General features: G+C 36.6%; 4 protein-coding genes and 1 pseudogene across 12 annotated transcripts in view; 2 read left to right on the top strand and 3 right to left on the bottom strand.

The window, feature by feature from the left end:
• Nucleotides 1–683, bottom strand: part of LOC116005547 — a 6,082-nt gene extending 5,399 nt beyond the window's left edge. For all 6 annotated transcript variants that reach the window (XM_031245764.1, XM_031245766.1, XM_031245762.1 and 3 more), the window contains exon 1: nucleotides 463–683. In XM_031245764.1, coding sequence (XP_031101624.1) covers nucleotides 463–585 — 123 coding nt within the window. In that variant the 5' untranslated portion in view covers nucleotides 586–683. The remainder of the gene's footprint in view (nucleotides 1–462) is intronic.
• Nucleotides 684–3,717: 3,034 nt separating this feature from the next.
• LOC116006861 (actin-like) lies at nucleotides 3,718–6,435 on the top strand. 2 transcript variants are annotated; one of them, XM_031247359.1, is made up of 5 exons: nucleotides 3,718–3,786; nucleotides 4,627–4,699; nucleotides 4,789–5,182; nucleotides 5,303–5,916; nucleotides 6,064–6,435. In XM_031247359.1, the coding sequence occupies exons 2-5, from the start codon at nucleotides 4,640–4,642 to the stop codon at nucleotides 6,127–6,129; spliced, it is 1,134 nt and encodes a 377-aa protein (XP_031103219.1). In that variant the 5' UTR covers nucleotides 3,718–3,786; nucleotides 4,627–4,639; the 3' UTR covers nucleotides 6,130–6,435. The 2 variants fall into 2 exon arrangements, with proteins under 2 accessions (XP_031103219.1, XP_031103221.1); XM_031247361.1 differs by lacking the exon at nucleotides 3,718–3,786 and adding an exon at nucleotides 3,818–3,899 and having other exon boundaries at nucleotides 4,629–4,699.
• A 424-nt stretch (nucleotides 6,436–6,859) lies between these two features.
• Nucleotides 6,860–11,181, bottom strand: LOC116006778 (annotated as a pseudogene).
• An 873-nt stretch (nucleotides 11,182–12,054) lies between these two features.
• LOC116006862 (actin-like) lies at nucleotides 12,055–14,476 on the top strand. 3 transcript variants are annotated; one of them, XM_031247363.1, is made up of 5 exons: nucleotides 12,055–12,124; nucleotides 12,670–12,740; nucleotides 12,841–13,234; nucleotides 13,348–13,961; nucleotides 14,104–14,476. In XM_031247363.1, exons 2-5 carry the CDS (start codon nucleotides 12,681–12,683, stop codon nucleotides 14,167–14,169), a joined length of 1,134 nt encoding a protein of 377 aa, XP_031103223.1. In that variant the 5' UTR covers nucleotides 12,055–12,124; nucleotides 12,670–12,680; the 3' UTR covers nucleotides 14,170–14,476. The 3 variants fall into 3 exon arrangements, with proteins under 3 accessions (XP_031103223.1, XP_031103222.1, XP_031103224.1); XM_031247362.1 differs by having other exon boundaries at nucleotides 12,099–12,236; XM_031247364.1 differs by lacking the exon at nucleotides 12,055–12,124 and adding an exon at nucleotides 12,170–12,188.
• A 420-nt stretch (nucleotides 14,477–14,896) lies between these two features.
• Nucleotides 14,897–17,379, bottom strand: LOC116006777 (probable protein phosphatase 2C 43). The gene is made up of 4 exons (XM_031247267.1): nucleotides 17,340–17,379; nucleotides 16,453–16,817; nucleotides 16,044–16,280; nucleotides 14,897–15,959 (listed from the first exon to the last, which is right to left on the bottom strand). The coding sequence occupies exons 1-4, from the start codon at nucleotides 17,377–17,379 to the stop codon at nucleotides 15,216–15,218; spliced, it is 1,386 nt and encodes a 461-aa protein (XP_031103127.1). The 3' UTR covers nucleotides 14,897–15,215.
• Nucleotides 17,380–17,452: the final 73 nt, after the last annotated feature.

Here is a 17,452-nt window from a genome sequence, read left to right as displayed (position 1 = left end):
AAAAAAAAAAAAAAAAAAAAAAAAAAAAAAAAAAAAAAACCTTATGGACCAAGGTCCTATGATATAAAGATTATTGGCGGTTCTCACCCTTGATGACCCCTTATTACAGGCCATTTCCCCACAGACAACAAATAAAGAAGAAAACATTATTCAATTCTGGTAGAAACCCAGTTTCAATACAACTATACAAGGCATGAATCATAGTTTTGCCCAATTCCTAGCAGTTATTGGAACTAAGCTCAAATATTCCAACCCTAAGCAGGAAAAGCTCAAACCTTTAGTATTTAGACCTAATCATGAAAATGTCAAATTGGTACACCCCAAAGCCCCAAACTTCATTCAATTTGGGCATATACTAAATTTCAACACACACAAACACATATTTATTATAAATCCAACCTGCCCGTTTCATGAATTCATTTCTTAAAATAAACAGCGAGAGAGAGAGAGAGAGAGACTAACAGGATCCCATTGACGTCTTCTGCGTTCCAGGATAGGAGTAGAGTGAAAAAATGAGACGCTAATGTGAAAAGGGTTAGGGTGATGAGAGTTTATAAGCGCTGAAATGCCTCTGTTCATATTCATCTTTTACATGGAGATTATGGGTGGGAGAATGAGAGAGAGAAGCGAACATATCAACGCATACGCAGGGACAGAGTAAACTCTTGAGAAACAACGGTGGTGGAAGATGACTGCGAAATTTGTGTTACTCCGATCCGGTCTTCTGGGCCTGGGTTCTATTAAGCCCATTTATTTTTTTGGGCTTCCCTTTAATGGGCAGAATGTATCCTGGCCTGTAAATGGGTTGGATTTCTGCATAAAATAGTGTCTTACTATTATTTTTAACCTCTTGTTTCTGGATTATATCATGAACCGGATGAACTCATTCCAAAGCCTATGAGAATGTAAATTGGATTAATCTATGTTCAAGACTTAATACTAAATTGTACATTTTTTGCGCACAAGAAATTCAAATTCACAATGTTCATGGAAGGAATTGATCATTATGGCAAATTTTTTTGTAAAATCATGAATACAATGTACATTTTTAATATACTAAAAATAGATTATTTGTGTACTAAATGTACATTTTTTATAGTAGTGATGGTGGAGGTGGTGGGGGTGATGGGGTAGTGGTGGTGGCGGTGGCAGCGGCAGGTGATTGGTTGCTCCACTGCTACAAACGGAAAATGACTTCCCAGAAAAAAAGGGAAGTCATTTTCTGGAAAATCCTCTATATTTTCCATTGATTACACCCCTATTTTCCCCCTCTAGCCAAACACTGAAAATTCAGAAAATGATTTATAGTTTTCATTTTTCAAGTTTTCAAACACACTCTAAAAGTACATTATTTGTTAGTATACAAAATAGTGTAATTTATGTAGACAAATACGAAGTAATGTACTTTTTGTTTATAGTCTACGCATACAACTGTGTGGATATGATCATGACCTATAGAATAATGACTCGAACAATATCATGCCGCTATAAACAAGTTTTAAGTTAGGCTTCTCATCAATTAGTATAATGTTCTCAAACTATTCTTCAAGCTTGCCAACTGGTTTGTAACATTGCATTCAAACAATCAAATGCCTTTCATCAAGTCTTATCGAGTAAAATTAATCATAATGAATCCACTTTTGTCACATAATAAAAGTGTTTTAATTTGACGTTGAATATCAAACTCCCAAAAGCCTTGAATAGTCTACCCATTGCAAGTTTCAACACATGACTATTATTTTGCAAGTTACTCTCCATTAGTCATGGAATTCAAGCACAATGATATACTCAACCTACACTCATTATGGGCCTTGATATCTGAGTGCTAAGTACATTGGGTGTATAACCTCAACAAACATTTACTTTGTTATTCACGAAAAAAGTACGTAATCATTATTTAAAGATGTGCTTCGTGTTCAGTTTGTTTTACATTGTAATTCTAGCCAAACTAGCTTAAATCAAGAATGTCATTAGACAACTCCTATAATCAAGGAGTTGAATTTGAAACATTATAATTATCGAGTCAACTGTTCGATCAACTCGACTATGATTTCCCCCAACAAACATATACTTTTAATCATTTAATTAGTATTCATTACCTAGCAACACGTTATATATAATATGCAGTTTACAACATTCAATTATAAATCGAGTGACATAAAAGTATACTGTAATATTCATTAAAACATCATATATTAAACTTCAAACAAATACTACTCCCCAATTCACAAAATTTATGATTTGTACACTTATATTATTTTGTTACCAGAACATAATTTAACTAGTTAATCAACTTAAAATACATTAAATATCTTAAATTTGCTAACCATCCCAATGTATAGAATTTGATCAAGAGTACAAATGTACAATTCTATAATTGTATAGAGTAATTTCTAGCTCTCATCAACGATAGTGGACCGTTCGATCGGACCATATATATGGTAAACCGATAAAATCGTAGGATTGACCGGTTCATTGGTAGAAACATTGATTAAGATGTAAGGAAAATGGGGGATGGGGAACCGGCAGGTGTGAGTGGACGGAGCTTTCTCCTCACGTGAAGAAAAGAGGGCAGCATCATCTTCACAGGCTGTTGGCGGTGGAATTCTATGCTGGCATTGGCCCCACCATACCCCTTCATCATTGCCCTCACCCACTCGCACACTGCCACACTAGTTTGTTTAAGGAAAACTGGAAAAAAAAAAGTTTAAAAATAACAAATTTTAAAAAATTAAAAAGTGTACCAATAAGGCAATAAAGTGATAAATTTAATGGCTTTACAAGAAAAAGTGTCGATTGATTTTTTGGGTACCTCTCTAAAATGACAATTATGCCCTCCATGGATTTTGTGTTCTAAAAACCCCTTAACTTGCAAACATTTTTTAAAAAAGTCATTTTAGCTTAAGCACCAATTCATCAACGAAGGACACAATTGGTAATTGGACAATGACATTTATTCAATTGTTTTAACTAGCGGTTAATACTCGAGTGATTAAAAATATAATAATTTTAAATGTTTTAACTCATTAATCACACTATAGTTAATTGAACTTAGATGCCTAGTTATTATTATACTACGTCTTTGCAAAATATCAATTGAGATAGATAAACGAGTAAAGTCTAATAAGGCTAAATGTATAATTGAAAAAATATTAATGAGTTTTTGTTTTTGTTTTTGTTTTTGTTTTGTTTTGTTTTTTTTTTTTTGCAACTTTAGAGTAAGGTGGGAGAGAAAGGATAGAGGCGAGAGATTGGAGATGTCACATGTAAATGTAAATTTTGACATAATTTTTTGAGATTTTTTATTAAAAAATGGCTACGCGAACAACGAGTGTGCTCAATGGACGTGTCAGGGTCGCCACCACTTTTATTTTTGTATTTTTTTGGGACAAAAACTCAACAATTTTTTTTAAAGAGAGAAAACAATAGAATCTTTTTGTTTAAAAAAATAGAGAAAATTAGAATTAGAATTAACAAAAAAAAAAAAGAGAGAAAGAGAGGGAGAGAGTAAAGGGCATAATAGTCCTGACCACATAAATTATGTGCAAAAGAGAGGAACTATGTCAACATACAACCAACGGCCGTGATCTAAGCAGATCCAAATTTGGGGCAAATTTGACCCGAATTTCATTTCCAGGGCTGAGACTGAGTCATTCGGAGCCCTCATTTAAACCTGAGGGCGGGCACAAAATATTCTGTTTAGGGGAGAGAGAACGAAGTTATTCGGAGAACAACAGCCAGCCAGCACCATATACCCAAACCCGCCTCTTAACAATCCTTTAAAAAGGTAATCTTTATGTTCATTTTCCTCATCAAAGTTTGAATCTTTGAGGTTATTCAGCTGGAGAAAGGTTGATATTCGTTGTAAAAGTTGAATATCATTGGTTTTTTAAGAATAGGTTCGTTGGTTATGCAGTTTATTTATGAATTTCTGATTGTTTTTGTGCATTTAACGGTTTGATATCGTTTCCATTTGAATCGGATCTGTCGATCTGCAAATGGGTATTTTGAAAATGAGTGAAAGATTTATGGCTATTCACAATTTTTGCTGGTCATCCAGTTTTCTCATTTGCGAGGGATCTGATGGGGAAGTAATCTTATAAATTTTGCCTCCATATTCCAATTCTGATTGTGTGTTTAAAAGAGGAACAGAAATGGGATTGCCCCTTTTCTTCAGAGAAGAAATCATATATTCATATGTGCTTTGCATGTACAGACTTTTCACTTGGAAGTCTGAGATCCAAGCTTATCCTTGTGTCAAGATGTGTATTGCTTAGCTATGTGCCTTAAATTGATTTTAGCTAATGGATTAATTCCGAGTACACTCTGCCTATAACATGAACAAGAATGGTCTTAATGTAGTATGAGTCTACCCTAGTGTTAAAATGCCTTTATTTGTACTGTATATGTAATTTGTAGTAGTCCAAGTCATTATTTGCTCCAATTTAGCTTTTTGAAATGATCTTTTTAATGCTGCATTTTTAGTTTGCATTTGAGAATCAAAATGATGTGTGCCAGAATCTATTTGTTTTGTATTTAAATTTCATTGGGCATGCTGGCATTGATCTTTGGGCATAACATCATATTGGATAACCCTGTTGTTTGCTAACATGTTTGTTTTATCACAGGTCATTAGAAAATGGCCGAAGGTGAGGATATCCAGCCTCTTGTCTGTGACAATGGTACTGGAATGGTCAAGGTATGAATCTTTAACATATAAAGTGATGTAAATAAAGGTCAAGTGTCTGCATTATCCAGGCTTGGAGATTGACGTTTTGCAATTTTCAGGCTGGATTTGCTGGAGATGATGCTCCAAGGGCTGTCTTCCCTAGCATTGTTGGACGCCCTCGTCATACTGGAGTGATGGTTGGCATGGGCCAGAAGGATGCTTATGTTGGTGATGAGGCTCAATCGAAGAGAGGTATTTTGACTCTGAAGTACCCTATTGAGCATGGAATTGTCAACAACTGGGATGACATGGAGAAAATCTGGCATCATACGTTCTACAATGAACTTCGCGTGGCACCAGAAGAGCACCCAGTGCTGCTCACAGAAGCTCCTCTTAACCCTAAGGCTAATCGTGAGAAGATGACACAGATCATGTTTGAGACTTTCAATGCCCCTGCCATGTATGTTGCTATTCAGGCAGTGCTTTCCCTTTATGCCAGTGGTCGTACGACTGGTAAGCATTACCCTTATTTGATGCCTTGCGCCCTTAAAAATATATACATATCTTATCCTTCATGAAGGTAAAAGTTGCAATACTTGAGGTTACGTAATTGCTGTTTGTACCCTTTGCCAGGTATTGTTCTGGACTCTGGAGATGGTGTGAGTCACACGGTTCCCATTTACGAAGGTTATGCCCTTCCACACGCAATCCTGCGTCTGGATTTGGCAGGACGTGATCTCACAGATAACCTCATGAAGATTCTGACTGAGAGGGGTTACTCTTTCACCACTTCTGCGGAGCGTGAAATTGTTAGAGATATGAAGGAGAAGTTATCCTACATTGCTCTTGACTATGAACAAGAGCTAGAAACATCAAAGACCAGCTCGTCTGTGGAGAAGAGCTATGAGTTGCCTGATGGACAAGTGATTACCATTGGTAATGAGCGTTTCCGCTGCCCAGAGGTTCTCTTCCAGCCATCAATGATCGGAATGGAAGCTTCTGGCATTCATGAAACTACATACAATTCCATCATGAAGTGTGACGTGGATATTAGGAAGGATCTTTATGGAAACATTGTCCTCAGTGGTGGTACCACTATGTTCGGGGGCATTGCTGACAGGATGAGCAAGGAGATCACAGCTTTGGCTCCAAGTAGCATGAAGATAAAGGTTGTTGCCCCGCCTGAGAGGAAGTACAGTGTATGGATTGGAGGATCTATTTTGGCCTCCCTGAGCACATTCCAACAGGTACGCCACTGCAGATTTAGATATCTGAAATTTATATTGTTCATCACAGAGCATTTTACAATTTTAAGCCTGCAAAATTGTCAACATGATACCCAACTACGCTTGACGGCTTGAGAAACCTTTTTTTTTTTTTGTGGTTGATTGCAGATGTGGATAGCAAAGGCGGAGTATGATGAGTCAGGGCCTTCGATTGTTCATAGAAAATGCTTCTAAAAGCTGCATGCTGGGAAAGAGACCTCTGCAGAGATTTATACAAGCTGTGCTATGAAAACAGCTTCTCCTCGGTTGCTATGCTGCTTCCTTCTCATTTGTTATTTTACTTATTGTTTTCTTTTATGTTCATTCTTTCGAGTTTTTCACAAGATTTGGCCAGTGGAGACACAAACAGGATCATGGCAAATTTTTATTTTTATTTTTTGTTAGTATTGCTATTAAGAAGATTTGTCTACTTTCATGTTATTTGGATTTCTGATAAATGAACATTCTCACTACTGTCAACAGGAGAATTGTTATATGTTACTACTATTGTTATCATGCAATTTTTTAAGTATTTCATAACAACCTATCCCTCTCCTAAGCCCCCAAATAAAACAATGTTAAAACAAAAGAATGACCATTGCATATTTATTAACCTGTTTGTTACAAGACAAAAGAAAGTATGTACTAGTCGCCCTAAAACAATTTTTGTCCCCATCACATGAGGTCTTTCTAGTGTGGTTTATTTATCGTGTAATCCCTATTCCCTAGTGTACACTAAGTAAAGTTAGGTATTCTTTTCCGATAAACTAAATGTGGGCTGTTATAGTTTTTGGGCAAGAATCCAAATGAAGCATGGGTTGTTTTTAATGTTCACTAGCTCAAAAAGTATACTGATGTTAAAATGTAAAACTACAGGGTAACAATGAAGAACTATACAGCTAAAAACTTCAAAGAATAAAGTGAGTTTAAGGTCAAAAGCTTGAAGGATAACAATGAAGAGCAGAGGTACCCTTCTAAATGTATTAATCAACTGAGAAGAACTGTACAGTATATGGGTAGAAGCAAAATTATCATCAAAACATCTCCAATCATGAAGGGTGAAGATGAAGATGAAATTGATACTAAAAGAGAGCAAAATAAGAAAATGGTTCAATTTGTTGTCTCTGTACTGAATATGAAGTTGAAAGTGAAAATGCTATAGAAATGTTCCCCTATGATGATGTTATATCAGAACCTCAGGCCTTCAATTTCTCTTCAAGCGCCAATATTCCTGCTATAGAGAAAACTATAGCAGCCGCATCATGAAGGGCCTCGAAGTGCCACGCGCTCAAGCGCCAATATTCATGTGCTCCCGAGTCCAGCAAATGATTAGTTAAGAGCCATTTTATCACACAACAATTGGTAAGCAGCACTGCAGACCTTGAATTTCTCTTCTGCAACNTGGATGCCATTTTAATGCACATGATCGATATCTGAAATGAGACATCATTAAGGAATCACATATTTTTTAAAAAATAAAAAATAAAAAAATAGCAACTGCATATTATATAGATGTAAAATGATTGCATAAATTTTTCACAGCATGCATTTAATTGAACAGGATAATGAAACTTAATGAAAACTTACGCATTTTTAACATCTTCCAGATTTAAAGGACCTGAGGGATTCAACCCAAGGGCCAGTCGCTCTGATTTCAAATCTGATTCATACATGTCAGATTCCGTTGATTCATCATCATAATCCTCTTCATCTGTAAATCGCCATTTCGAATGCCTATAATTGTTAGAGTAACGTGATGAACGTCTTTGTTGTGGATCTTCGTTTACAAACCAAGTATAGTAATAGTTTCCACCAAATCCCGTACGGAAAAAGCTTTCTACTTCAAAGTCCAAATCTTCAGTGAAATCGAACCTTCCTGGAAAAAAAAAAGGGGGGGAGGGGTCAAGAAATGATAAATATACAAAACCATTAATATTTTAGAGCTAAATTAATTCTTGATTCCACTACTATGAGGTAGCTTACTCCATTTTCGGTGTCCTTTATTCCTTAATCTGCTTGAATTGGGTGCATAAGACCTAAAATCCCGTTGAAACCACGAACTACCTTGGCTTGAAGAAGAATCATGTTGATCAGACTCGTGATGCAAGTTCTGAAACACTAGGAAACAAACATTAGAAATGTATAACCAAATAAAGCAATGCAATCATTCAAGCCAACTTGTCACGGAATGAAAATAATGTTACTATAACTAAAATATTAATAATTCATGCCACACACACGCACACACATATATAATATTAACATATTAATATTTCATCTTGTTCAGAAATAACCTGAAAAAAGTCTTCTGCAAATGCACTGACATTGCGGAGTAATGTTTGTTTTGCATTGAACCTCCGAAACCTTTTCTTCTGGTAGTGGTAGTTGACGCTCTGCAAGTAAAACTCCGTCCATAATTGAAGATTTATGAAACCTATCCTACACAGATAATGATGACAATATGCAACATACAGCAAATTTATTGGAATCTATATATCATTTAAATGCCAAAAATAGGTAAAAGATTAATAAAAAAAAAAAGGACTGCAAGCCTTTAAAATTAGAAAATAGATTGTTAATTAACTACATTTGTAAAAAGCTCCATTGTCAATTGATGAAATTAACCAGTGAATCGAAAAGGCGGGTCTTTCCAGTTTAAACAACTATTAAGAATTGTCAGGTTGACGAAGCATGATCACAGCCAAAAGATTCAATTCCACCAAAAACAGGATGCAAAAAGCTGAAACTATAAACACAATAGAGACAGGTATTAAAATGACTAATTAAGCAGATACGTGTAACATTTAGCTGGTCTACAAAAATCAAAATTCAGCTTTCCTAAGTTTGTTAAGAGGTAAACAATGTCTCTAAGAATATCCACTAATGAATTGAATGCCAAGCCGGTTTGTAAGTGGTCCATCGACCATGGTCCTATGATATAATGATTATTGGCCGTTCTCACCCTTGATGATCCCTTATTACAGACAACAAATATTCCAACAGTTTCAATACAACTATACAAGGCATGAACCATAGTTTTGCTCAATTCCTAGCAGCCTACTGGAACTAAGCCCAAATATCCCAACCCTNTGGATGCCATTTTAATGCACATGATCGATATCTGAAATGAGACATCATTAAGGAATCACATATTTTTTAAAAAATAAAAAATAAAAAAATAGCAACTGCATATTATATAGATGTAAAATGATTGCATAAATTTTTCACAGCATGCATTTAATTGAACAGGATAATGAAACTTAATGAAAACTTACGCATTTTTAACATCTTCCAGATTTAAAGGACCTGAGGGATTCAACCCAAGGGCCAGTCGCTCTGATTTCAAATCTGATTCATACATGTCAGATTCCGTTGATTCATCATCATAATCCTCTTCATCTGTAAATCGCCATTTCGAATGCCTATAATTGTTAGAGTAACGTGATGAACGTCTTTGTTGTGGATCTTCGTTTACAAACCAAGTATAGTAATAGTTTCCACCAAATCCCGTACGGAAAAAGCTTTCTACTTCAAAGTCCAAATCTTCAGTGAAATCGAACCTTCCTGGAAAAAAAAAAGGGGGGGAGGGGTCAAGAAATGATAAATATACAAAACCATTAATATTTTAGAGCTAAATTAATTCTTGATTCCACTACTATGAGGTAGCTTACTCCATTTTCGGTGTCCTTTATTCCTTAATCTGCTTGAATTGGGTGCATAAGACCTAAAATCCCGTTGAAACCACGAACTACCTTGGCTTGAAGAAGAATCATGTTGATCAGACTCGTGATGCAAGTTCTGAAACACTAGGAAACAAACATTAGAAATGTATAACCAAATAAAGCAATGCAATCATTCAAGCCAACTTGTCACGGAATGAAAATAATGTTACTATAACTAAAATATTAATAATTCATGCCACACACACGCACACACATATATAATATTAACATATTAATATTTCATCTTGTTCAGAAATAACCTGAAAAAAGTCTTCTGCAAATGCACTGACATTGCGGAGTAATGTTTGTTTTGCATTGAACCTCCGAAACCTTTTCTTCTGGTAGTGGTAGTTGACGCTCTGCAAGTAAAACTCCGTCCATAATTGAAGATTTATGAAACCTATCCTACACAGATAATGATGACAATATGCAACATACAGCAAATTTATTGGAATCTATATATCATTTAAATGCCAAAAATAGGTAAAAGATTAATAAAAAAAAAAAGGACTGCAAGCCTTTAAAATTAGAAAATAGATTGTTAATTAACTACATTTGTAAAAAGCTCCATTGTCAATTGATGAAATTAACCAGTGAATCGAAAAGGCGGGTCTTTCCAGTTTAAACAACTATTAAGAATTGTCAGGTTGACGAAGCATGATCACAGCCAAAAGATTCAATTCCACCAAAAACAGGATGCAAAAAGCTGAAACTATAAACACAATAGAGACAGGTATTAAAATGACTAATTAAGCAGATACGTGTAACATTTAGCTGGTCTACAAAAATCAAAATTCAGCTTTCCTAAGTTTGTTAAGAGGTAAACAATGTCTCTAAGAATATCCACTAATGAATTGAATGCCAAGCCGGTTTGTAAGTGGTCCATCGACCATGGTCCTATGATATAATGATTATTGGCCGTTCTCACCCTTGATGATCCCTTATTACAGACAACAAATATTCCAACAGTTTCAATACAACTATACAAGGCATGAACCATAGTTTTGCTCAATTCCTAGCAGCCTACTGGAACTAAGCCCAAATATCCCAACCCTAAGCAGGAAAAGCTCAAGCCCTTAATAGTATTTAGACCTAATCATGAAATTGGTACACCCCAAACTTCATTCAATTTGGGCATATACTCAATTTCAATACACACACACAAACACATATTTATTATAAATCCAACCTGCCCGTTACATGAATTCATTTCTTAAAATAAACAGCGAGAGAGAGAGAGAGAGAGAGAGAGAGAGAGAGAGAGAGAGAGAGAGAGACTAACAGGATCCCATTGACGTCTTCTGCGTTCCAGGATAGGAGTAGAGTGAAAAAATGAGACGCTAATGTGAAAAGGGTTAGGGTGATGAGAGTTTATAAGCGCTGAAATGCCTCTGTTCATATTCATCTTTTACATTGAGATTATGGGTGGGAGAAAGAGAGAGAGAAGCGAACATATCAACGCATACGCAGGGACAGAGTAAACTCTTGAGAAACAACGGTGGTGGAAGATGACTGCGAAAATTGGGCAATTTATATCGTGCACCACGGTGTATTCTAACACACCCATGAGCTAGTTATAATATAACTCCCAAAAGCCTTGAATAGTCTACCCATTGCAAGTTTCAACATATGACTGTTTTGCAAGTTACTCTCCATTAGTGGAATTCAAGCACAATGATATACTCAACCTACACTCATTATGGGCCTTGATATCTGAATGTAAGTACATTTCACGTATAACCTCAACAAACATTTCCTTTTTCATTCACAAAAAGTCCGTAATTGTTACTCAAAAATATACTTTGTGTTAAATTTGATTTACTTTATAATCCTAGCCAAACTAGCTTAAACCGAGAATGTCATTAGACAACTCTTACGAGAAGTTAAATTTGGAACATTGTGATTGTCGAGTCAACTATTCGATCAACTCCACTATATATGATTTCTCCTAACAAACATATACTTTTAATCATTTAGTATTCAAACAAATACTTTATATAAAATTGAAATTTTCTTCCCAATTACAGAATTTATGATTTATGATTTGTACAATTGTATTATTTTGTTACTAAGACATAATTTAACTAGTTAATCAACTCAAAATTCATTAAATAATTGTTTAAAAAGTTAATATAACGATAAAAAAATACGCCTCCACTAAGAGGAGTTGAAAGAGTTGAACTTGTGACCTCTCACAAGGAAGAGCCATAGTTATACCACTTCACCACAAAGCCTTTGGCATAAAAAAAAATTGAAGATAAGAATACAAATGTATAATTCTATAATTGTAAAGAGTAATTTCTAGCTCTCATCAACGGTCCAGTGATAGTGACCGTTTGATCGGACCATATATATGGTAAACCGATAAAATCGTAGGATTGACCGGTTCCGTTGGTATAAGTCATTCGGAGAACAACAGCCAGCCAGCACCATATACCCAAACCCGCTCTAAACAATCCTTTAAAAAGGTAATCTTTATGTTCATTTTCCTCATCAAAGTTTGAATCATTGAGGTTATTCAGCTGGAGAAAGGTTGATATTCGTTGTACAAGTTGAATATCATTCGTTTTTTAAGAATAGGTTCGTTGATTATGCAGTTTATTTATGAATTTCTGATTGTTTTTGTGCATTTAACGGTTTGATATTGTTTCCATTGGAATCGGATCTGTGGATTTTGAAAATGAGTGAAAGATTCGTGGCTATTCACAATTTTTGCTGGTCATCCAGTTTTCTCATTTGCGAGGGATCTGATGGGGAAGTAATCTTATAAATTTTGCCTCCATATTCCAATTCTGATTGTGTGTTTAAAAGAGGAACAGAAATGGGGTTGCCCCTTTTCTTCAGAGAAGAAATCATATATTCATATGTGCTTTGCATGTACAGACTTTTCACTTGGAAGTCTGAGATCCAAGCTTATCAAGTATCAAGATGTGTATTGCTTAGTTATGTGCCTTAAATTGATTTTAGCTAATGGATTAATTCTGAGTTTGCTAACATGTTTGTTTTATCACAGCTCATTAGAAAATGGCCGAAGGTGAGGATATCCAGCCTCTTGTCTGTGACAATGGTACTGGAATGGTCAAGGTAGGAATCTTTAATATATAATGTGATGTAAATAAAGGTCAATTGTCTGCATTATCCAGGATTGGAGATTGATGTTTTACAATTTTCATGGAATTTTCAGGCTGGATTTGCTGGAGATGATGCTCCAAGGGCTGTCTTCCCTAGCATTGTTGGACGCCCTCGTCATACTGGAGTGATGGTTGGCATGGGCCAGAAGGATGCTTATGTTGGTGATGAGGCTCAATCGAAGAGAGGTATTTTGACTCTGAAGTACCCTATTGAGCATGGAATTGTCAACAACTGGGATGACATGGAGAAAATCTGGCATCATACGTTCTACAATGAACTTCGCGTGGCACCAGAAGAGCACCCAGTGCTGCTCACAGAAGCTCCTCTTAACCCTAAGGCTAATCGTGAGAAGATGACACAGATCATGTTTGAGACTTTCAATGCCCCTGCCATGTATGTTGCTATTCAGGCAGTGCTTTCCCTTTATGCCAGTGGTCGTACGACTGGTAAGCATTACCCTTATTTGATGCCCTTAAAAATATACACATACCTTATCCTTCATGAAGGTAAAAGTTGCAATACTTGAGGTTACGTAATTGCTGTTTGTACCCTTTGCCAGGTATTGTTCTGGACTCTGGAGATGGTGTCAGTCACACGGTTCCCATTTACGAAGGTTATGCCCTTCCACACGCAATCCTGCGTCTGGATTTGGCAGGACGTGATCTCACAGATAACCTCATGAAGATTCTGACTGAGAGGGGTTACTCTTTCACCACTTCTGCGGAGCGTGAAATTGTGAGAGATATGAAGGAGAAGTTATCCTACATTGCTCTTGACTATGAACAAGAGCTAGAAACATCAAAGACCAGCTCAGCTGTGGAGAAGAGCTACGAGTTGCCTGATGGACAAGTGATTACCATCGGTAATGAGCGTTTCCGCTGCCCAGAGGTTCTCTTCCAGCCATCAATGATCGGAATGGAAGCTGCTGGCATTCATGAAACTACATACAATTCCATCATGAAGTGTGACGTGGATATTAGGAAGGATCTTTATGGAAACATTGTCCTCAGTGGTGGTACCACTATGTTCGGGGGCATTGCTGACAGGATGAGCAAGGAGATCACAGCTTTGGCTCCAAGTAGCATGAAGATAAAGGTTGTTGCCCCACCTGAGAGGAAGTACAGTGTATGGATTGGAGGATCTATTTTGGCCTCCCTGAGCACATTCCAACAGGTATGCCACTGCAGATTAGATATCTGAAATTTATATTGTTCATCAATTGTCAATATGATACCCAACTACGCTTGACGGCTTGAGAAATATGATAATCTTGAGATTTCCCTTGTATAAACCTTTTTTTTGTGGTTGATTGCAGATGTGGATAGCAAAGGCGGAGTATGATGAGTCAGGGCCTTCGATTGTTCATAGAAAATGCTTCTAAATGCTGCATGCTGGAAAAGAGACCTCTGGAGAGATTTATACAAGCTGTGCTATGAAAACAGCTTCTCCTCGGTTGCTATGCTGCTTCCTTCTCATTTGTTATTTTACTTATTGTTTTCTTTTATGTTCATTCTTTCCGAGTTTTTCACAAGATTTGGCCAGTGGAGACACAAACAGGATCATGGCAAATTTTTATTTTTATTTTTTGTTAGTATTGCTATTAAGAAGATTTGTCTACTTTCATGTTATTTGGATTTCTGATAAATGAACATTCTCACTACTGTCAACAGGAGAATTTTTATATGTTACTGCTATTGTTATCATGCAATTTTTCAAGTATTTCATAACAACCTATCCCTCTCCCAAGATCCCAAATAAAACAATGTTAAAACGAGAGAATGACCATTGCATATTTATTAACCTGTTTATTACAAGACAAAAGAAAGTATGTTGTACTAGTTGCCCTAAAACAATTTTTGTCCCCATCACTAAGTAATGTGGTTTATCTCTGTTGTGTAATCCCTATTCCCTAGTGTACACTAAGTAATGTTAGGTATTCTTTTCCGATAAACTAAATGTGAGCTGTTATAGTTTTTGGGCAAGAATCCAAATGAAGCATGGGTTGTTTTTAATGTTCACTAGCTCAAAAAGTATACTGATGTTAAAATGTAAAACTAGAGGGTAACAATCAAGAACTATACAGCTAAAAACTTTAAAGAATAAAAGTGAGGTCAAAAGCTTGAAGGATAACAATGAAGAGCAGAGGTACCCTTCTAAATGTATTAACCAACTGAGAAGAACTGTACAGTAAATGGGTAGAAGCAATATTATCATCAAAACATCTCCAATCATGAAGGGTGAAGATGAAGATGAAATTGATACTAAAAGAGAACAAAATAAGAAAATGGTTCAATTTGTTGTCTCTACTGAATATGAAGTTGTAAGTGAAAATGCTATAGAAATGTATGTTCCCCTATGATGATGTTATATCTGAACCTCAGAAATGGAGTTCCAAAAATTGAATCAGATCAGGATGGAGGGATAAGGCTATTCTGCAGGCGCAGGGAGCTCTGCTTCTTTGCTTGGCTCTGCTTCTAATGGTTGATCAAGTAATCTTGTCTCTTCTGATGATTGATCAACTGATCTTGTCTCTGCTTGTGATGATTGATCAACTAATCTTGTGTCTGCTTGTGATGATTGATCAACTAAGCTTGGCTCTCCTTCTGATGGTTGACCAATTTTGCCTTTCCCTTTCCCTGCTACTTCTGGTGATTGACCAAATGGCCTTGCTAGTGATGATTGATAAACTAATCTTGTCCCTGCTTCTGATGATTGACCAATTTTGCCTTTCCCTTTCCCTGCTGCGTCTGGTGATTGACGAAATGACCTTAGCCTTGCTTGTAATGATTGACCAATTGACTTTAGCCCTGTTTGTGATGATTGACCAATTGATCTTAGCCCTGCTTGTGATGATTGACCAATTGATCTTAGCCCTGCTTGTGATGATTGACCAATTGATCTTCGCCCTGTTTGTGATGATTCACCAACTTCAATGCCATACTCAAGGTTAACATCAGGGTTCACGACGCCTTTGGTTCCTTTAACTGACAAAACCGGGTAAGCCACTCCTGCCTCCATCAACTGGTGATCTATGAAGATGACAAATACTGTGATATCATCATGGAACATTCTCCTGTTCCCCGGTCTAACCTGCTTAAGCACTTCATAGCTCATATGGGCTTTCCTTGCTGCCTCCGTCAGAGCTGCCTTTATAAGTTGGCGGGCAATGCCCTGAAACCAATCACAGAAACAACCATCAGATAGACACATCATGCACACAGCTTATCTCAGAAGAAACGAGGCCAAGAGAGTTACCCGTCTTGGGCTACTATTTACAATGTCGACAGCCTGTTGATTGCTCAAGTGGTCCCACAGCCCATCGGATGCAATAATAAGAAACTTGTCAGCTGGTGTCAGGTTTTTTGAAAATATAGCTGGGTCAGATCTTAGCACTGGCCTAGTGAGGGGTTCTGGGAGATGGTACTTTGGGTATGAGGCGTCAAGAGCAAACTCTTGTCTCTTCAGATATGCATCCCCAATGGATCTAGAAACCTAAATGGAATGACATATGAACTAAATAAGCAGAAAGGAAAGCAAAGCACTATGGGCAATCAAAGTAACAGCATACTACTTGTCTGTATAGACTTCAAGAAAAGAAAACAAATATGTTACCATATAACACAGCAAATAGTTCTTTAGTATTGGCCAAATGGCCAATGCACACCTGTATAATGCCTTTAATACGCCACACTCCCTGTCTGAGATACACAATGTTTTCATCACCTGGATTCAAAGACCTCAGTTCTTCTCTGATATCTGCATAGCTGGCATTGTGCTCTCTGGTTAACTGTTCTGCTTTAAGTCTCCCCGACTCGGTTAAGGTGCCAAGTACAGCTCTAGAATCGCCAAGATTAGCAACGTATAATGTCCCCCTCCAGATGACCCCAACAATACAACACGACCCGTTTGCAGCAATTATTGGTTGATTCTTAAACACCATACCGACTAGAGCAAGGAATCCTTTGTCTGTTTCAGTGAATGCGTTTGAAAGAACCTCCGCATTCACCTCTCGATGTTCTTGAGCAAATCCTGTAAAAGAATACAGATGCTCAAATCAGGCTTTATGGTTACACAGAAACGAAAGAGGATTATTAACTTCATGTGGCAAGAATCAACATAAAGCCATTCAGAAGTTCCAGAACACTAGCAAAGAGGAGAAAATAGTTAGGCAGAATAGTGTCATTTTCATGTCACTGCCTTTACAGCATAAAAGAAAGTTTTAAAACTCCAAAAGCAATATGGATTCAAAGGTAATAATACTAAACTTTCTCCATTTTGAAAAGGCATGATATGGATGGATTCTCAGCAATGGCTACATCATGAAACCCCCTTAATGATCCATTAATAAAAGCAACAAAACACAAATGATCCCAGGAATAAAAGCTTTCCCAAATGCAAAACAGGCCACATAATCATTATTCCAGAAGTAAAGAATGACTTATCTGTTCTCTCAAGAAAATCACAAGAAATGTTGCAAAAGTGAGCAGTGTGGTTTGGGAAAGGTGCAAAAGCTGTGTGTAAAGACTCCATCCTTCCCACTTTACAATTTACTCAAAATCACATGAATTAGAGCCTTTGCAAAGGACAACATATATGTTTCAAATTACATACGCACTCTCACATTAGTATAACAATACACAATTAAAAGAGTTAGTTCTAAGCAA

The sequence above is a fragment of the Ipomoea triloba genome, chromosome 15 (genome assembly GCF_003576645.1).
Source record: "Ipomoea triloba cultivar NCNSP0323 chromosome 15, ASM357664v1".
NCBI lineage: Eukaryota > Viridiplantae > Streptophyta > Magnoliopsida > Solanales > Convolvulaceae > Ipomoea > Ipomoea triloba.
The sequence above is the reverse complement of the archived record's forward strand: the minus strand, read 5'-3'. Positions and strand labels throughout refer to the sequence as shown.